This window comes from Vipera ursinii (genome assembly GCF_947247035.1).
Source record: "Vipera ursinii genome assembly, chromosome: 2".
In the NCBI taxonomy this organism is placed as follows: domain Eukaryota; kingdom Metazoa; phylum Chordata; class Lepidosauria; order Squamata; family Viperidae; genus Vipera; species Vipera ursinii.
Genome location: NC_139513.1, coordinates 169,866,575 through 169,888,465, shown reverse-complemented (window position 1 = coordinate 169,888,465; position 21,891 = coordinate 169,866,575). Strand labels below are relative to the sequence as shown.

Here is a 21,891-nt window from a genome sequence, read left to right as displayed (position 1 = left end):
AAAGCAGAAGAATGGTTGAGCTCAGTCGGGGACAGGACCTGGCGAGTTGTCAGCTCTTAGGATATTCCATCTGCCTCTAAGCAAATGAGTTACTCGCTTTCCCCAATCTGGAAACTGATTCACTAATCTAGATGGTACAGGGGAAGGGTGATCGCACATATTTTTCTTCCTCTGCAATCTTATTCCTTGCCAAAGTCAGGAATTTAGATAAAAGAATCCTCATTACTATCCTAGCCTTGGTTACTGAAACCTATTGACTTAATCACGTGCTCTACCAAAAAACAAGCATGAATAATATGGAACAACGTCCCTTGGTGTTTTATAATTCTTTCATTACAGTATGCAGTCGCCTGACTATAGCTTTCTGAGAAGGTCCTTCACTTTGATAATGGGATTTGGTGCTCAGACAAAACCAGAAAATCACATATATATTATGTGATCGTGGTTGGCGGCCCTGAGTTGAAGAGTCTGGCCCTTTCAGAATTGCAGTTTTCCAAAAAAAAAAATTCAAAACAGCAGGCTTCTAGCCCTTATGCTTAAGTGGGTGGTTTGCAATAATGGCTGGGTTCGCGTGCTGCAATTAAACCATGATGATTTTGGTTTACTGTGTTCTCTGAACACAATCATGGTTTGTGAACAATTTATAACAATGTATTGCAGCAAATCCCACCATGGATAATAACGAACTCTGTCGGACCTTGCTATTACCAATTGAAATTTAATCAAGCAAGCCCTTTTTCCTAGTCTGCAGGAATCAAAAACATTCTGCCACAGAATGAAATAACAACTATGAAGGCCTTGGTGAGCTCTGAGCTTGCTGGCTTTCCTGAAGACGTTTCATGACCAAATTAAGTAACTTTTATCCGCGCTAGGAATAACAAAAACACATTTCCACTTTGGATATATTAGAAAATGAATTTTGCCTATAAAGGAAGAGACAACCATAGCAGAAGCATATAACTCCCACGATTTCTTGTTTTTGTTTTTTATATTTGCCTGTTACAGTTTTCCCAAGTTTTTTATACTCACGAGGGATTCAAGGCTTCAAAGACATTCAACTGGGGTACCGGGGGGTGGGAGTGGGGGTGTTAGAGGCAAACTAGCAGGCCCAACTGGGAGGATCAAAGCCCTGCCCTGTCTTAGGTTCATGTAGAAAGACTGGGGCATGATCACCCAGTTGCGCTCTCATTTTTACACATGTTGACATTTCTTGTGGATATCCCTAGAAAAATATCTCTTTGATGGTTAATTAAGCCATCTAGCAGGATTGAAGAGCATGTCATGGATTTTCTCTGACCTGAGACTTTTGAGTTCAGCTCAGACTTCTTAGGTTGTTGTGATAGCTTTGTTAAGCAAGGTACCCTTAGACCAGGGGTAGGCAACCTCGGCTCTTTTATGACTCATGGACTTCAACTCCATGAGTCATAAAAGAGCCGAGGTTGCCTACCCCTGCCTTAGACCAACATGGCAAATTGCCAGAATGGGTAATCTGTGGCCTTTCAAATAGCAGTGAACTACAACTCCCAGCATCCTTTATTACTACCCAAGCTGGCTGGGAATATTGGAGCGTTGGTTTGGTAACATCTAGAATACAATATGGGATCAACTCCATTCCTGATAGTACTGCATTTGGATCAGGGAAGGGAACATCAAAGCTCTGTTTATTGGAGAGTTGTCCCCTTCTAGCTAGAGCCACCTAAAGTGGTTGGAGTGACGGAGCAAATAATATGTTTGAATGCTTTCTTTGGGAAGATCAAAATTTAGTAATTATTCCATTAGTCCACTTAATAGATCATCATATAGATTAGGGCAAAGGGCGCCCATTTGGCAAAGAGGAATTATATGCACAGATTCCATGTAATATAAGCAATGGCATGTTTTTTTTTAAAGCACATTACAAAGTCTTGCTGTGCTTCAATTACATGCTCAGCCAATTATCCCAACCAATGGTTTACGCAGTTTACCCAGTTTCCTGGGTTTGCAGGATGCAATGAATTATAAATGAACTGCTCTATCAGAGTTGACGCCATAAGCAAGGCTAAAATGTTTACTGTTTTGTGGCACATTGTGTTCTTATTTTAACAAGGTTGTTAACGACAATATTGTCACAGTATCTAGGACACTGACCTATTTAGTACTTCCTCCTTTTGCTCCTTGAGCCAGATCTGTAAATACAGCTGGAATAAATCATGCCAACAAGCAATGTAGTTTGAGCCAAAAAAAACCAAAAAACCAACCAACCCAAGATGGGGGAATATTATTTTGAGTTCTTTCATGCAACAAACTCCCAATCAGAAATTAAACATTAGAAGGAAAAGGACCTGCTTTAGCTGCAGTTTTAGGAAAGAGTAAAAGAAAAAAGGGAAAAAAACATTCAAAAATATACATATAACTCATTCCAGGCAGTGTGGAATGGCTTCAGAATAAGCATACCATTGAAAAGAAGAACAGGCTCTTGCGAGGTCCTCTATGACACTACGCTATACTATATTTCAGCTGCAAAATCAACACTATCCACAAACAAACTATCTGTATTTTCCTTTCTCTGCAACTCACAAAACTCTGGATTTTCCTGGCAACCTTTTTTTTAAAAAAAAAGAGCAATAATTATCTCTCATATTTAGCAAAGGAAAAAAAAGTAAAGTGGCAAAGCAGGACTTATCTCCACAGCCGTTGTGCGGAGCAAGCAAATATCTCAACTTGCATTTGAAATGGGCCCCCAAATTGAACCTACATATTGTGCTAAGGCGTAATTGAAACCTATAAATCGAACCTACATATTGTGGCTTTCTTAGTTGGTTAGCATGTTGAGTGAATCAAATCAGTTTCGGTTAATTGATATTTATTAGTTCATTATTAGTCCAACCATGGCTCAGCACTTTGTGCAAAACTAGGTCTTTATTCAGTAAACTCATAGCTAAGCATATGTGAACCATGACCACTATTTCTGCCTGGGAGTAACCACAGAACTCACAATATTAACAACATTATGTCGAAGATAACAGCAAAGAACTGCTGGTGGTTCTAATCTTATCAAACATGAATCTCCAAAGCAGCAAAAATTTATCAGTTTGGTTACAAATCCAGAATGGAGAAGTAGTAAGATCCCCAGGTGATGAAAATTAGTAGTTCCAAGAGGGGCCCAGGGCTTTCCAAGAGAGATGCAGTAGTCTAATCAATTGGAGCCACCCAGAAAACGGGCTGTAGTAAATTCATCTAATTGGAACCTGCAGAGCAGAATCAATGCTGAAGACACTCTAGCTGGCTTCTAGAAATTCCTCTGGTCCGATTTAGCTCAGCAATTCCTACCTGTTCATCCACAGCTCACATCAAATATTTTACCTTATCCTGCGACTTTTTTTTTTTAAAAAAAAGTCAACGTTCTGAAAGCAGTGGTTTAGATCTTCCAAGATTTATCAGTTAAGCAAAATGTCCATAATGTTGCTTACTTTTAAATCTCTTATTAATCCTGATAAGTTACCAGTCTTCTTGTGGGATAAGGAAACATTGGATGGCACAGAACATCCGCTCGATGAATCTTTGAAAATGCCCATTTAATCCTGTTTTATTGGCCACTAAAATTTGACCCAGTCCCAGGCTACTTACCAATTGCTCTTCCCCATGGAAACCAAGGTTTCATTCAGTCTTTGCCCTTCCTATCTTGGTCATGGGGAGGGGGGCTCAGTTCAAGCAAGCAAATCTGTCATCTGCAGTCTGAGGTGGTGCATCAGATCTGGCAGAATGCTACATTGGGCCCCAGAGGTCATTCTCATTGAGCCTCGAGGAGAATGCAACGTGACACATCTTCACGTGCTCCAGAGCTGGTTCCTTGGAATAAATCATGGATCAAATAAGAGGAGTAATTATCTATGTTACTACACTGCGCCCACTATAATTGGAATTTCTTTTCCTAGGAAGGGTTTATTTCCCTCCCCCCTCCCCCGATTTTTACAGTATGCATAACAGGAAATTGCATCTCTCCTGTTTGACTGGGAGGGAATCCTACAGTTCTAGAGACCTGAAGTTCAGATGCCTCATCCAAATGCTCAAGGTGGAGCTTCTTTAGGAGGAGGCGGGTAGAATTCTGAGGAAAGAATTTGCACGAGCCATTTTATTCCCACTTGTGGAAGGCAATATTGGATCGTAATGCATGTGGACTTTATAAGTAGACACGCTTTAGATCAATCTGAACTGCAAAGTGCAACGTCAGTTCCCGGCCCTTGAGTATCACGTAATTCTAATTTTAACATATTTAACTGTTGGTAAGGTCAAGCCCAACTTTGATAATTAGAGAGTGCTGTTTATTCTGAAGCAAATGGAAGAGTTAGGCTATGGCTGTTCCTTCTGATAGGTATCTGAAGCCTCGAAGCTGTCAGTGGCCGTTTGAAAACCTGAGTGTGGCACCCAAGAACCCTTTTAAAAGCTGCCACCAAATTGCAACGTTTTATGTGACAAGTCAATGGCTTTCTGCATTTCAATATGTATTGCGTGCGTGTATTGTTTCAGATACTACTAGCTGCTGCTTCAGTCATTACATTCCAACTGACTCACAGGCATGTGAAAAACGAATACCCTATGCCAGCCTTTCTCATTTGGATGTCCCCAAATCTCAAGTGAAAAGGCTGTCCCATCCTTGCCCCAGCCATCTCCCAGTGTTAATAGGGTTAGACATGCAGCATGAGACAGATCTGCCCTTTTCAAGGCTTCCTCAATCATTAAGCAGGAAGGCTAAATAAATACACGCTCTTTATTCATCTGTAATTTATGTACATTGACAAACAGTACAGGCTTTCTTTGATTGTTTTCCTTAAAAAAGCAGAAATTCATTAAAAAAAATGATTAGCAATGTAAAAAAAAACTTGTACATACACACTCGCACACATCACGTTGACTTGTGTTTATCCTCCCCATTTCAAAAGCAAACAAAATTCACCCAACAATCTCCCACCCGCTTCACACACACACTCCAGGGTTAATGTACTCCCCCTCAACCAACAGACCTAGTCCCTATTAAATGCATAAGGATTAGGGAGGCAGTTTACAACCCAAAAAGCCTCATGTATTAACATAAAAGGGAAACTGCGGCAGAGAAGGGCCTTAACTTCTTAGAATCCCAGCCTCTCTTACCCGTCTGTTGCTTTTAGGTTCAAAATGTACACAACATGTGAACCATCAAGCTGCGCCTATACAGATGCTTTCCTGGAAGTGCAGATCAAAGGGAGACCTCTGTTTGGGGGTGGGCGAAGAGGGAGGACACACACTTGAAATGGGCTTAGACGTTCACTAAGAACCCTGTTTTCATTTAATCACCTCTCCTCCTTGCAAAGTACAAAAGAAATGAATGGCACTCAGATTCTTAGCCTCTGCTCCATAGACTTCCCTGTGGTTGTCCTGGAGTTCCAGAAGGCCTATTTTGGCGCTCTAATAGCCACAGCACCAGCAGATGGTTGTCCTTTTCATCTCTGGCTGGGACAAATTTCTCTTCCCATACCGCATATATACATTATATGCCCGTATCTGGTGGCTCTAACCTTTACCCTGAGATTCTTCTTGCTTCGAGCCAAGTGTCCCTTATGTGAAATGAGACAAATCTGTTCCAGTCCATCTTCTCTGTCCATAACAAAACCTTAATTAATTACTAATGATTCAACATTTGCCCAGTAACTCCCAAACATTTAATATTCTAAATATACACCGAAGGAAGGAAAGAATTAACTACACCTTAAACTCAGTTCCCTTTCCACAATGATCCAACAGCATTTGCTAAATAACCAGAGCTGGAGAAGGAACAACAGCAGAACGCCAAGCAACTCAAATACCCAACACCTTCGTTTCATTGGCCTGGTACTGCTACATGCACGCACCCATTCACAACATTTCTTATTCAGTTTTCATCTGCTTACAGTAGATAAATTTGACAATTTCAGAGCAAACAGCTGTAAACAAGCTAATTCCTATTACTTTCGTATATCTGGCAGTTAAGAAACCGTTTGTATGCTCCAAAGGGCAAATGACGTTTTTTTCTTCACATTTCTCTCTTTATGTGCTGTTACATATCCCCCTCTCAATCCTTCGTGTGATTATTTCTTGTGACTGTGTACTTTTATTAAAAGTACACTTCTTTATAAAATTTCTCCCTGCTGACCACACATAAGGAAGTTTTTGGGAAAGGATATTCCCGTAACAGTTCTGCCCCAAGTTGATTTTCAGGAGGCAATGTCGCCAAAGGTGGGACAGTGGAGAAACGGATAGGAAAGTTAGAAGTCAAAGAGAAGGTGAACAATTTCAAGCCAACAACGGCAGATAGCCAGCTGAAGTATGGGGAGAATTATACACAATTGGCTAAAGTAACAATTTATGGGTCTATAAAACGGGCAGCTGAATAACTTGGGAAGCAGACGAGAGAAAAAGCGGAAGAATACGAGCGTTCAGCACACAGGTTAAGAAAATAAAGACCAAGGCAAAGAGGGGGAGGAGATGAAAGAGCAGAGAAGACCTAGGGCAGGGGTAGGCAACCTCGGCTCTTTTATGACTCATGGACTTCAACTCCCAGAATTCCTGACTCAGGAATTCTGGGAGTTGAAGTCCATGAGTCATAAAAGAGCCGAGGTTGCCTACCCCTGACCTAGGGAAAGAAAGTGAGAAGTGAAAAAGATGGACGTTGCAAAAAAAAAGGTGGGGGGAGGGTCCAGGTTTCGTGAACCTTCACAAGAAACCAGTGACAGGTAATGCAGGAGGTGTTCTGTTCTTCTCAACTGATCAGTACTGACTTGGTCAGGAAGCCATCTGTAGTCACGGAAGGAAGTTCCTTGCTTTGTGCTCCGTGGCCCTGCTGCTGCTGGATAGCTGCCCCCACCAGGGATCGACTGGACAATGGTCCCTTGGGCAAGCTGTATAGATAGACAGCCCCTATGACCAGGCCTGCTCCTAGAGCAAACAGTAGGTTGAGGTGGAAGTCAAAGAGGTAGATAGAAGCCACGGTGGACACCACAATGGAGAAGGAGGTGGCGAAGCCTTTGAGGATGTTGTCGGCGTATTTCACCACCACTGCCACCAAGAGGCCACCAAAAGCCTGATTCAGGATCACTCCCCACACCAGTGGGGTGTAGCCAAAGAAGAATCCATGCTGAGCTACGGCTGCCCCCTCAGTGGACCACAGCCCCAACAGCCCTAGCAAGGTCCCGAAGATGCCCAGTTGGACGTTACGTAGCCAAACTGAGGCTGTGCTGCCCTTGAGGATCTTTTCAAAATAGACCCCAGCAAAGCCGGATGAGAGGCAGGACACCACCACGGCCACAAGTCCCACCATGTAGCTTTGTTGCATCCCCTGGCCCTTGGGAGCTGGCTTGCCCCCTGCCTGTTGCTGCTCCACTTGGACAATGGCTACACCGGCAAAAAGAAGCATGAGGGACAGCCACTGAAGACGGGACAGGCTCTTGCGGAGCATCAGCACCGAGAAGACAGCTGTGGTGAGGATCTTCAGCTGGTAGGTGACCTGGGAAAGGCAGGGAAGTTTAGTAGCCACTCCAATATGCCATGAATCAGGAAGCTGCCTACCAGCCAGAGGCCTAAGAATTATGTAGTTCTCCTTAGTCCCAGGCTCTAAATTATGCAAGAAGTCTCCTGACTCATTGGACTGCAATCCCCAGAATTCCCAGCAACTTGGGGGAGTTGCAGCTCCACTCATCCAGAAGATATCTGGTTAGGGAAAGTTAATCCAAATCACTAAAGAGATCCAGATCCCTCTTCAGTTCTTATTCTCCATTTGCAAAAAGAGACCAAAATCTCAAAATGCTACCGCAGTGATTTAATCCACCTTAAGTCAACCATCTTACTGAAATAAACAAGGTTACTGAAAACCATAGTGGTTCAGAATCAAATATCAGATATCCACGATTGTGTTTGTACCCTTATTTAATCCCTTAAAAGTGGATTAAAAAGTGGAGCTTGCAACAATTTGGACATTTTAACATCCCATTAGGGTTTGCTTTCATTTTTAAAGAGAGAGGAATTCTCTACTGTTTATGGTAGTGTGACTATTTGTTTTGAGAACAACAAGAATACCCACTAAGATTTCAGAACCTTGTAATTCAGCATGTTCCCCCCCCACCAATTGATTGTCAGAAGTGAAGTATATTAGACCAAATCATAAAAATATTCAAAATTGCACAGGGCAAGAGATTTGCTTAAGTTCCACAATTTACATAAACATCATTCAGCTTTTTTTCTGAAAAGAGAAAACAGGCTGCCTTTCCATATATCCAGGGAGATATGGCTTTGAAATAATGTGACATTGAGAGTCCTTTCCATCCAGACAGCTAGCTAAAGTCCCCATTTCTGTGGTGAACAAACCCTAATGCCACCTGGATAAAGAGTGTACTTATAATGAAATCAAATAATAACACGGGGAAACACACTGTTTTTCCAGATACGCGCCTGGGATTTCAATAAGCACTGTCCAAGAGACTTAAAGGAACATGACTCGGGATCCCCATCCTCAATTACTCTGATGTGGGGAAGAGGGACATAAAGTAGATGGAAGTGAAAGACATTCTCCTTCGGAAAGATGCTTCTAACATTTCCCGAGAGCACTTTACAGTAGAGTGGAAATGAAAGGAGGAGGAGCATCTCACCTGGAAGGTAGCTGCTGGCAGGTTGGAGATGGCCACGTACTGCAGATTGTTTTGGAGGGTGTAAATGAGAGAAGGCACTGCTAGCTTGAGAGTGTCCATATACTGTACCAAAATGGAATCGTACAAAGAGGCAGCAAACTGTCTCAGATTACCTGGAAAAAGGATACAGACAGGAAACTGTTTCTTATACATATCAAGTCACAACGGATTATTTTTTTTTCAGGGTGTTGTGTTTTTTTTTTGCTTTGACATGAATAACAATTGCAAAAGGGAGAGATCCCCAGTTGACGTTGCAAATATTTGTTCCTATCCTTTGAAAATACTCAGGACAAGCACAGAGAGAGTGAACAGACAGAACCAGAAATACTAGTCTCCCTGGGGACGTGGCGTGCAATAATCCTTTTTCCAGTGGTCGGGCATAAGAAAAGGTCCAATACAGGCGTTTATAATAAAGAGGAGAATGACTTCCGGGTGGCGCTTCAGTGTTGAGGACGGTCGGGATCGACCGCCAGCCTTCCGATTTTGTTAAAGCCGCGGAGCAGCCGACGATCAGCTGTTCCGCAGCTTAAAACCCTTCCCCTCAGGCGAAGAGGGGAAGGAGAGTCTCTGGGTAGGGGTAGAGCTCCCCTAGAGCCCCAGAATGTTTATTCTGGGGCTTGAAGGGTGAGAGCCCCCCCCCCCGAAGCCCGGAAACACTCCAGGTTGGAGGATTTTTCTGCTTTTAAGCAGAACAAGACGCTGAATCCACTCCTGCTGGATTTGTTTGTTTTTTGGAGTAATTGATGCAGGCGGAGCGGATGCGGGAGCAATATAAACAGCAAGTATAAGACTTTAACTCTGGAACTTTAACTTTTTTCCTGTTTCAATTTTAAAAAGGAGGGAAAGATGGCACCTAAGTGATTCTTTGTAACAAGCATTGAAAGTGACCTTTTTCTTTTTTTCTCTTCTCAAAGTGAAAGTGATTGTTTGGATACTGAGGAGGAATATCTAAAGTGGATTTTCAGAACTTTAAGATTTTGTTAAATTTTGGAGCTGTTTAAAAGTGACTAGAAGACTTGGATATTTAACATTTAAATTACAATCGCAAGAGGGCGGAAAAGTGAAAGTGTGTAAAGAAAGTTAATTAGGTGTTAAAGTGGCCTCCAAACCACCTTGAATTCCTGTTTCTAAAAGTCCGGGGGCATCACCTGTTCAGCAATCTGGAATTCAATCTTTGATGTTATCTGCTGCAGCTGCTGCACCTCCACTGACTTTAAAAGACTTACAAGATTCTTTAAAAGATGCTTTAAAACTTCAGTCTGAAAAAATATCTGAGCAGGTGGCAAAACTTATTGAAGAAAAAAATAAGGAAATACGGGAGGACATTTTGATGGCATTTCAAGGGCTCTCAGGTTGTAATGAGAGTCTGAATGAATGTGTGGAAGAAGTGAAACAGAATAATTTGATGCTGGAGGCTAAAATGTCTGATGTTGAGAATAAAATAGAGAAAATGGATGATGATGTGGTTATGACACAATATAGAGACATGGAGTTTGCCCTGAGGATTAGAGGCTTAAGAGAAAATCCACAGGAAAATCTGGAAGAGATGTTGGTGGATGCTCTGGCGCCTATTTTGGGAATCCAACCGGAAGATTTTTTTGTGGAGATGGATAAAGTATTCCGTGTTAATTCTTGGATTGCTAGGCAAAGGAAACTGCCAAGAGATGTGGTTGTGTACTTTACAAAGAGAAAGATCAGAAATCAGATCATTCAAGCTTTTTACAACAATAGATTTAAAGTGGCTAATCAGGAGGTTTTCATTCTGAAAGAGATTCCCCCAAGAATTTTGAGAAAAAGGAAAGATTTTGTTTTTTTGGCAGATGAATTAAAAAAACAGCAGCTTCAGTTCAGATGGGAGATACCAATGGGGATTGTGGTGAATTATGCTGGAGTAAGATATCGTCTTAATACAGTCCTGAAGGCACGTGATTTTTATTCTAATGTTTTGAAAGCAGGTTCACCACCATCTTCAGAAGTTAAAGGAGAAAAAGAAGAAGTTAAAGGAGGAAAAGAAGTAGAAGAGTGACAGATACAAGAAGTACAGCAAATCTCAGAAATTGTGCAACCCATGACTTTAATGGAAGAATCTAAGACCCAAAGAGTGACATGGGCTGCATCTAGACGTAAGGAACAACAACAACAGCAACAGTGTTCAATAACTACAAGTCAGGAACCCATTTCTAGTGAAGCAGTGGGAGGAGCTACGCCAAAGAGGCAGATGTCTGTGGATCTGCAAGAAATGCTCCAAAAGCTTCAAGTTGCAAAAGATGGCGACAAAGTTTCTAACTTGGAATGTTAATGGATTAAATTTACCAAAAAAGAGAAAGAAAGTATTTCAGTACTTGAAACAATTTAAAAATGATGTATGTTTGCAAGAAACGCATATTCGCGCATCTGATCAAAAATATTTGATAAATTCTAGACTGGGTATACAGTTTATTGCATCTGCTCCAGAGAAGAAAAATGGGTTAGTTATTTATGTAAAGAAAGACATAACAGCTAATTTAATTGAAGCAGATAAACAAGGAAGATATATCATAATTGAACTATTAATAGAAGGGAAGAAAACACTTTTAACTGGAGTATATGCACCTAATCAACAGCAAGGAGAATTTTACAAACTGTTACATGATAAAATAATTCAATGGGATTATAAATCGTACATTTTGATGGGAGATTGGAATGGAGTGCTGGACACTCAGAAAGATAAAAAAGGGTTTTTTAAAAATACTCCAAGCCACGCCAGATTACCAAAATCTTTTTTTGATTTGAAAGATGACTTGGAATTGCGAGATATCTGGAGAGAACGAAATTTGGAAGAAAAGGATTTTACTTTTTTTCTGATAGACATCAATCTTTTTCTAGGATTGATTTTGTATTAATTTCTAATGATTTTTTTTCTAGGATTAAGAAGATTAAGATATGTTCAAGAACTCTATCAGATCATAGACCAGTCTGGATGGAATTGGATAAGGGCAAGGGGGAAAGAAGATCATGGAGGCTAAATGAAAATTTATTTAGATATGAAGAGAATGTGGAAGAATGTAAAAAGCAGATGAGAGAATTCTTTATTATGAATATGCATAAGGATACTCCCATTGAAATGGTTTGGGATGCAAGTAAAGCTTATATGAGTGTTAATATATTTGAATAATAAACATAGACATAGAATGGAATATAAGCGTAAAGAAATAGAGGAGGAAATAAAGATGAAAGAGAAAGCTCTTATTTTGAACCCATCTGACAAGAGGTTGAAAGAAGTAATTAATCTGCTAAGAGGACAGTTTGATATGTTAATGGCAGATCAAGTAGCAACTAATTTACGATATGCCAAACATAATACTTTTAACAATGCTAATAAGCCGGGTAGGTGGTTAGCTTACTTATTAAGGAAAAAACAAAGATCACGTAATATAGATAAGATAGAATATAAGGGCAAAGAGGTGTTTCAGCAAGATCTCATTAAAAAGGCTTTTGTTGAATTTTATTCTAAATTATATGCTAGGGATATAAAGCAGGGTTTAGATATGGATAGTTATTTACAGGATGTGAATATCCCAATACTTACGCAAGAGCAATGGGAAGGGATGAATCAATTGATAACTGCTGAAGAAATTATTTTAGCAAATAAACAATTAAAAGTGGGTAAGGCACCCGGAACAGATGGTTTATCAGCTATTTATTATAAAAATTTACAATCAGAAATGGTGGAGCCTTTAAAAGAGTTATTTAGAACAATACAATCTGGAGAAGTGCCTCCATCGTGGAAAACATCATTTATAACTTTGATTCTGAAGGAAGATCAAGATCTTGTTCAACTTAAAAATTTTAGGCCTATATCACTTTTAAATAATGATTATAAAATATTTGCAAAGATTTTAGCAAATAGATTAATGGGGGTTATGCAGCAAATGATTTATTCTGATCAAACAGGTTTTATAAGTGGTAGGCAAATGAAAAATAATGTGAGGCATATTGTAAATTTATTAGAATATTTGGAAAGAAATAATCAAGTCCCTGCAGCGCTGATTTTTCTGGATGCTAAAAAAGCATTTGATCAATTAAATTGGCAATTTTTATTTAAAATTTTGGAAAAAATGGAGTTTGGTGACAAGTTTTTACAATCTATTAGGGCAATATATCAAAAACAAACAGCTCAAATAATAATCAATGGTGGCCTAACAGAAGCTTGTAAAATTGAAAAGGGTACAAGACAGGGTTGCCCGTTGTCGCCATTATTGTTTGTTTTAACATTGGAAATATTGTTGATTAAGATACATGAATCAAAGAAAATAAAGGGAATTAAAATTAAAGATCAAGATTATAGATTGAAAGCGTTTGTGGATGACTTGGTTATTACATTAGGTCAAACAACTCAATCGGTTATAGATTTAATGGAAATAATTTTACAATATGGACAAGTCTCTGGATTTAAGGTAAATAGGCAAAAAACTAAAATATTGTCTAAAAATATGACCAAAGAACAAAAGGAAGTTTTGGGAAAACTAACGGGATTTGAAATAGTTTAAAAGGTCAAATACTTGGGGGTATATCTTTCAGCTTCAAATGTGAAATTATATAAAAATAATTATGAATTGTTATGGTTAAAAATACAAAAAGAATTAGATAGTTGGAAAAAATTACAAGTCTTTATTGGGAAGAATTGCAGCTGTGAAAATGAATGTTTTACCTAAATTCTTATTTTTGTTTCAAATGATACCTATACTTAAAAAAGATTTAAATTTGGAGGAATGGCAGAGAGGTATTAATAAATTTGTTTGGGCAGGGAAGAGACCGAGAGTTAAACTTAAGATAATGCAAGATGCACGTGAAAGAGGTGGTCTTAAAATGCCCAATCTTAAATTATACTATGAAGCTGCGGTATTATCATCAATTAGTAATTGGTTCAATTCAACACAAGAGAGATTATTGAATATTGAAGGATATGATTTGTTATATGGTTGGCATGATTATCTATTGTATGATAAAAAAGTGGATAATGTTTTTAAGATACAAATATTAAGATATGCCCTGTTGCAAGTTTGGAGAAAATATCGTTATAAGTTGAACTTTAAAATTCCAATTTGGGCAATACCTAAACATGTGATAGAAAATATTAATGTGGGATTTAAGCATGATGTGACTACATATAAAGAAATTCTTAGATTGGAAAGAAATGTCTGGCAATTAAAGCCATTTAATATTTTAAAAGAAGAAAAGATAGTACAAACTTGGTTTCAGTATGGGCAGTTAGTTACAAGCTACATGGAAACAGTATCAGAAAATTGGTATTTCTATAGTAGATGAAAATTTGGTTAAACAAATTAGAGATCAAGGTTCTGCACATCTAAAGATATATAATGCACTGATAGAAATTGACTCAGAAACGGAACTTGTTAAAGATTGTATGATAAAGTGGGCCCAGAATTTTCAGGAGGTTATAACAATGGACACTTGGGAAAAGATATGGGTCAGAAATGTAAAATTTACACAGGCACAAAATTTAAGGGAGAATTTTTATAAGATGTTTTATAGGTGGCATTTAGATCCTAAGAAATTGGCATCTATGTATTCAAACTATCAGCCTAAATGCTGGAGGTGTGGTTGTGATGATGCAACATATTATCATACATGGTGGACTTGTAAAAAAGTAAAAGCTTTTTGGATTAAAATTTGGTGGAATATGCAGAAGATATTTAAGAAAAAGATAAAATTTTCTCCACAATTATTTTTGCTGGGTATTACTATTGACTCTACTGCTATAGAAACTAAATTGATGCTGAATTTAATAACGGCAGCAAGACTTTTGGTTGCGCAATATTGGAAGAAGGGGGATTTGCCTACTATAGAAGAATGGACTTTAAAAGTTTCGAATTTGGCAGAAATGGCGAAAATCTCAGCATATTTGAAAGACCATTCGCAACAAAGATAATATATTTTGGAATGGAGAAGATGGCTTATATCCAGAATAAATATAGGACCAAAAAGTTTCATTTAGCATTTGAATGAGTATTAGATTTAGAAGATTTGTTATTATTTAGTTATTTTTAAGGAGAGTTAAAGTGCGATAGGACTTAAAAGTGTTATTATAGTTAGTTTGCATATTATAGTTTAAGACTGTTAGGGTCAATACCCTGTATTTGCTCTGGGAAGTCGGGGTGGGGAGAGGGAGAGGGAGGGGAAATAGGGTGGAGGTGGGGGGGAAGGGGTTTTATGTTTTTTATGTTTAAAATGTATCTGTAAAACTCAATAAAAAATAAAATAAAATAAAGAGAAGAAAAGGATTTAGGGCAGGGGTGTCAAACTCAATTTCATTGAGGGCCGCATCAGCATTGCAGTTGCCCTCAGGGGGCCGGGTGGGTGTGGCCTGGGTGGGCGTGGCCTACTGGGTGGGCGTGGCTAGTGTGTATGGCCTACTGGGTGGGCGTGGCCAACTCTACATCGTTCGCATCAAGGGTGCCTATGGGGGCCTGGGCAGGAGTGGGACAGATCTGAGGGTCTCTGGCAGAAGGGGGGTCTCTGGGCCGGGGCCAAGGCAGTGGGGGCCATTCCCTCACTGTTTCCAGGATGGCTTCGCGGGCCGCATGAAACCACTTCGCGGGCCGGATCCGGCCCCCGGGCCTTGTGTTTGACATGTCTGATTTAGGGTATGTATCGCACCTCCTAGAGTTTACAGTCTTAAGTCCTTGAGTTAATTTCAATAAACCTTCTGTGAGTGAGCAGTTAAGACCCCTGGCAACAATAAACTGTTCTAGCCAGCTGTAGGGAAATGGGGACTGCAAAAGAGATCAAGGGAAAAAGAAGGCAAAAGGTAATCAGAAGGACTCGTCTCTGCTGGGGTTTTGATTTTATTGATTCGATTCCTTGGGCTTCAGCCACAATGGCCCTGAGGCTCCCTATAGATTATTCTCATGGCTAAAGACCCAGGTATTTTCTCACAATGGCCCTGACCCAACCCGTAAGCAATAAGAGTATGGGCTCCCACAAGGTCACCATCCTGAAGGAATATCACTGCAGGAAGCTCAGGGGTAAACCTCTTCCACGACTGCTCCCCCTTCTCCAGAATGACAGCCCGTCCCCAGATCAGACTCTCCTCTACACTTAACCCTGGGCGTTTCAAATATACCTTTAAGGTCTGGAATATATAATAGCTCCCCTGTAGAATGACATTATGGGATTTTACAGGGGTAATTTGCGGTTATTGCTGAATTAATGATTACTGTGGTTGTTGCCCTTTTGATCTGATTGCACAGTGACACATGTAGGCTGCCCAGAGTCACTTGTTGACTGGACCAGCATGTAAGTAAATTAAAATAAAAATAAGCCCTTACAAGAAAAGACACTGCTCACCTTACATCAATTGGTCTGTTAAATCAGGTGTTTCATTTTGTACTTTGGCTCTTTAAAAAAAATAAATGTATATATTTCTGTTTACAGAAGGAGTTTTATGACTGCATATACATGTTTTAAATTATTTACTGATTCACACAATTCAACTGCTTAATTATGTTTTTGTTTCTCTCTGGGTCCATAGAAATTTTTTCCCCCTTGCTTGTTTTCTTCCCAATTTTGTGTACAGGTTGCAAGCACTCAACCATGCTAGTTAAAGTTATGGTGAACCAAATCCAGATATGCTCATAAATAGTAATACGTAGAAATGACATTAAAAGAGATTTAGATTTTTCAATTCAACCATTAGGCTGGTCAATGGCAGAAACACAAATCTCAATCCGGCAAGACTGCTAATGAACATGGAACCAAGTTGGGAAAAGCAAGCCCTTCCTTAAGGGCCTCCATTTTCCTTGGAGTGATATTCCCACCTTGCTTCTGAATGAAGATGAGCAGTAGGCAGGTGATTCCTTTAAGAACTTCAGCCATAACCACCGCTGTGGTAGCAAAGAATCTGTCCCCTGGCAAAGTGCGCACATAGCGAATGCTGAGGATGAGAGAGGCATTTTGCACCACTAAGACTGCTAAACTGATGTACTTCAGCTGTCGGTTACCTGGAAAAGGAAAAGTAGAAAACAGCTCAGCATCCTTCTACCAATATTGCTCCCCAGCTGATTCACAAGAGATGCTGCACTGAAATGAAATGATCCCCATCCAGAAACAGCACTCGAGATTTTCATGTAAGAAATAATTCAGAACCTCTGGGTCCCTTTTAAGTTTCTTGTATCAGAAACCACTAAAACAGGTGTTAGAACATGGAGAATCAACAGATTCACACAAACCAACAGATACACATGAAGACCAACTCCCACCTTCTTCCATTAGTTGCCAGCTCACTAGCTAGGATGCAGAATGGGGATTGTCAGAAGAGGGCAATCCTGGCTGACACAACTGCTCTGCAGTCTCATTTTTGTAGTCCCTAGACTCCAGCTTGCACTGTCAAAATTCAATGCCAAACCAAAGATTTTGCAGGCACCGTTTTTTGTTTCAAAGTTATATTCCTCTTTTACATTTAATTTCATTGGGGCGTATTTCATCCCTTAACCTACTGCCCCCAAAGGGCCGACAATGTCAGTCTGATGCCTGATTAAATTTCCAACACTAGCTTACACAAATAATCAAAGTTCAAAATGCAGGCCTATAGAGGCAATTGGAAGCCTAAACTGACCCTCCATTTTCATTTTCCAAGAGCAGGAATCTTAATAAATTGCCAAAAGGGAATAGTGTTATGTTTTTTTGTTTGCAATGTGTCTGGTTTTGATAAATACAATGAGTGATAATGAGCACTTAAATCCAATATTCTAGTTTCTTGACGTCAAATGGGAAAATGCCTTCTCTCTAATCTAATTGGCAAATGACACAAGTAATTCAGAAGCAATATCTAATGATTCATATCTCATAACTCCAGCAATGTCAAAAAAAAGGTTAAGGATTTCCATCCTTCTGTGGTAATGTTTAAACCGGATTATTTCTTTTGCTCTTTCTTGTGCCTATCAATTTAAGAGGCATATTGGACAGGAAGTGGAGAGCAAAGAAAAGGTATAAGCCTTATCTTGCAGAGCAACATTCCTATTCTAGGAACGAAAGGTAATTTGTTTCTTGAATGAAAACCAAGTAATAAGGAAACTAATGTTTAAAAAAAGGACATATTTATAATCTGGCGCACTCCAAATACAACTGTCTAAAGCTAGTCCTCGACTTACAATCATTCATTTAATGACTGTTTGAAGTTACAACAGTATTGAAAAAAGTGAATTATGACTGGTTTTCATAGTTGCAACTGTTGCAGTATCCCCATGGCCACATGATCAAAATTCAGGCACTTGGCAACTGGCATGCATTTATGATAGTTGTAGCATCCTGGGGTCATGTGATTGCCATTCGTAACCTCTTAGATGGCTTCCGACAAGCAAAGTCAATGGGGGAAGCCAGATTTGCTTAACAACTTCATGATTCACTTAACTGCAGTGATTCACTGAACAACTGTGCCAAAAAAGGTCATAAAATGGGGCAAAACTCACTTAACAACGGCCTTTTTTTTAGCAAAGGGAATTTTGAGCTCAGTTGTGTAATACATACTACTTGTATATATGAAATGCTTCAAGGAAGTTTGTCTTACAATAAATTGCTGCCTAAGTACACTTGCCATCTTAAAGACAGGATTCACTTTTATCCTTGATATACCACACTAGCTTTGAAATGTACCCACCTTGGTTTGCAGTAAGTTTCAAAAATTATTACTGCATTTTAAATAGTCCATTTGTCCACAACACCAATTACCCCGCAGCACATGGGGAAACTCATAACATTAGGAAATTAACAGTGTCTGATTTAATTTCTTCAGGATTATCCCCAATACCTATTACTCAAAACCTCAAGGGAACTCTCCTTGAAGCCTCTATGATAACTACCAGCCCTTCCAATTTGCTTTTTAAATTAATTAATTGGCTAGCATTCCCCACTCCCACCAGTAAATAGGGTTCTCGCGTTTCCCCCCTCCATGTGTGTGTGTGTGTGCATGTATATGTATATGTATGTATGTATGTACGCACACACACACACACACACACGTGGGAAGAAGCAAGTACCTGATGTTGGGGACTATTTTATTTCTTCAGGAATTCATACCCAGAAGGCTAGCTCGAAGGAAAGGAAAAACCTTCCCGGAGAAGGAGGCAACACAACCTCTCTATAGGTAGCAGGGAGATGGGAAATCAGTGACTTGAAAATATTTGAAAATTGGTTGCTGCGCAAGGAGAAACCTCGAAACGTCCCCACTCCTCCCTTCTCCTCTCTCACCTGCCGTCGCCCCCGGACTGTCAACGCCGCCTCCGGGGCCCCCAGCCGCTGCCATGGTGGCAACCGCGGGGAAGCCGAGCTCTCCCACTGTAACGGACACTTCCGCATCCCACTTGCCGGCCTAATTTCGCTTCCGGTAAAACCTCAGCCGGCCATAGAGATGGCCTAGAAAGCGAGAAGGTAGGCGGGGTCAAATCCCAGATTGCTAATATTCTTCCTAGAGCGTCACGGCGTTGGTGAAAGTGCCATAGAGTTTTTTTTAAAGATAGACCGATTAATTCCGCACTTTTCGACCCGCGAAAACACAAAGGCTGGTCAAGTGTTAGGATCCCACTGCAGAAGCCAGAAATCTTTTAGCCCAGGGAAAACTGGTTGCGGAGGGCATTGTTCAGACAGGAGAGGTGTGGAATGGGCAAGGAGATGATGAAGAAGAAGGTTTAGTGTAATGGTTAAGGATCAAGGTTAGAAACAGGAGACTACGAGTGCCAGTCTCGCCATAGGCATGAAACCCGAATACTTGACTTTCGGCCAGTCACTCTCAGCCCTTGATATCAGGGTCAGTCAATTATTGTTGCAGCCAGTTCACCCTGATACTCCTGCCTTTTATTTTCCCCACAACAACCCTGTCAGGTGGGTATGGCTGAGAGAGAAAGACTGGCCCAAAGTTACCCAGCCGTCTTTCATGTGTGAAACAGGACTCGAACTCACTATCCTGGTTTCTAAACCAGCACTTCCACCACTACACAAGATTGATTCAATGAGATGGCCCAACACTAGGCATTCAGTGTATCCTCAACCAAAGTATTCAACAAAATACCCTAGAAGAATTGTGTGAGAAGTGAAAAACATTGGAGAACTAAATATAACCTTGAGATATGTTTATGGTGGGCTTAGGGACAAAGCAAAGGATAAGGGAACATTGGTAGGACGTGTCCTTCAGAAATGGATTGTGGGGTCCTTGGGCCACCATCTCAAACTCCTAGTGACCCACTTCAAAAGAAAATAGTCTTTCAGTCTGAGTCACAGAAATCTCCGCAACTGGACTGCTGTCATTTGAGAATACAAGTTGTCTCCCAAGTTGCTAAGAAGACAACAGAGGCATCTGCAAGATTGCAGGCTTTTATTGCTGTGAAAAAGACAACATTGCCTGTTTAATGTATGTGTGCAACACCATGATACACATACATAAATTGTAGAACATAAAGGCATGACTCTCCAATGTGGGTCCAGGGAGTATCACTGCATATGATACTTCCAGGACAACTCTAGACACTGTGGACCAAGACAGAGCAAACACACAATCAAAACTCTGCCCCTTTGGTGTTACACACACAAAAAAACATGTGAAACAATTTAATGGATGCCAATGGTGTCAGGCAATGTTATAGTTCTTGTTAATAAAAAGCCCCAAGAGTACCACATTCTTGTGAATCCAGTTTCTACTATTGATTGTGTAGCATCACAGTGTTGTCAATTTTTAGTGATTATCTTTAAATTATCATTATCATTATGATAATTTGCTCTAACCTGGTGTTTCAGGTCTTCCAATGGTGTACCTGTTATCACTGTAACTGAGCCCATCCATTTTGCTACTGGTCATCATCTCAGGTTATAGCCTTTTCCAGAGAGCTAGGTCTTTGTATATTGTGTCCAAAATATCCACTATTGTAAAGGAAGTTCTGACATGATTCAGAGCAAGCAAAGAGCCAATTGGATTCTTAGGATGTTAGAAAAACAGGTCAGCTGATATAAGGATAGGTGTGGTACTTCTGAATGAAATTAATCTGGTCATTGCCTTAGATTACCTTAAATGCAATATCTGATACTTACATCAGGTCAAACATGCATTTGGAGTACAGGCAGTTCACAATCCACAATTACAATTGGGACAATTGTTAAGTGAGTCGCACCTAATTCTATGACATTTTTTGTGATGGTTGTTAAGCGAGTCACTGCAGTTAAATGAATCATACGGCTTGGCTTGTTGGGAGGTGTGCTGAGAAGGTCACAAATGACAATCACATGACCCTAGGATGCTGCAAGTGTTAGAAATATAGGCCACTTGCTGAGCATCCAAATTCTGATCACATGACCATAGGGATAGTGGGATGATTATAAGAGTGAGGACCAGTCATAAGTCACTTTGTCAGTGCCATTGTAACTTCAAACAGTCGCTAAACGAATACTTGTAAGTTGAGGACTACCCATAATGATGGAGTGTTGATTTGCCTCTCATTTAGAAGAGTAGTAGTTTGCCAGTAAAACATGTTAACAGGCATGAGGCCTGGTGGCACTTCTAAAGAGAAGCTAGCATTTCAGCTCATGCCGTCTTAAATCACTAGAAAGCAGCATCCAACTTCAATAGTAGAAATTATTCTATATAATGTCTCGGATTTACTCTTCCTACCAGATGTTGCAACTGGGAAGGGCAAGAGCAAAGCACATCACGGATGCAGGCAGAAGGCATACAGGTGGACAGACCAGCTTTTGTCAGGGTGTGGTGACTTCCTGTGTACTCAGGAGCTAAGTAAACACTAGTGTGACGCTGGGGTGCGTCACTTCTCGATCTTGCTTGGCATTCCCAGACTGGCACCCAGAGGGTGGAATTTACAGGAACTTGTCTTGTTGGTTTCATTAGACTGGCATTCTTCCCAGTAATGGAATGTTCTGCTTTTAATGACGGGTGTGAACCTCAGGTCAAATCCGGGTGAGAGGAAGGCATAATGTTACACTCAGTTCTCTCTTCTAAGGTAAAGGTAAAGGTTCCCCCACACATGCGTGCTAGTCGTTTCCGACTCCGTTTCAAAGCCGAAGAGCCAGCGCTTGTCCGAGGACGTCTCCGTGGTCATGTGGCCGGCATGACTAGACGCCAAAAGCGCACGGAACGCTGTTACCTTCCCACCGTAGTGGTCCCTATTTTTCTACTTGCATTTTGACGTGCTTTCGAACTGCTAGGTTGGCAGAAGCTGGG

The 21,891-nt window shown here is 40.3% G+C and overlaps 1 protein-coding gene across 1 annotated transcript; it reads right to left on the bottom strand.

The window, feature by feature from the left end:
* Positions 1–4,607: 4,607 nt before the first annotated feature.
* On the bottom strand, positions 4,608–19,073 carry SLC35A2 (solute carrier family 35 member A2). The gene is made up of 4 exons (XM_083352489.1): positions 18,921–19,073; positions 16,493–16,675; positions 8,634–8,785; positions 4,608–7,495 (listed from the first exon to the last, which is right to left on the bottom strand). Exons 1-4 carry the CDS (start codon positions 18,973–18,975, stop codon positions 6,752–6,754), a joined length of 1,134 nt encoding a protein of 377 aa, XP_083208615.1. The 5' UTR covers positions 18,976–19,073; the 3' UTR covers positions 4,608–6,751.
* Between the last annotated feature and the right edge of the window lie 2,818 nt (positions 19,074–21,891).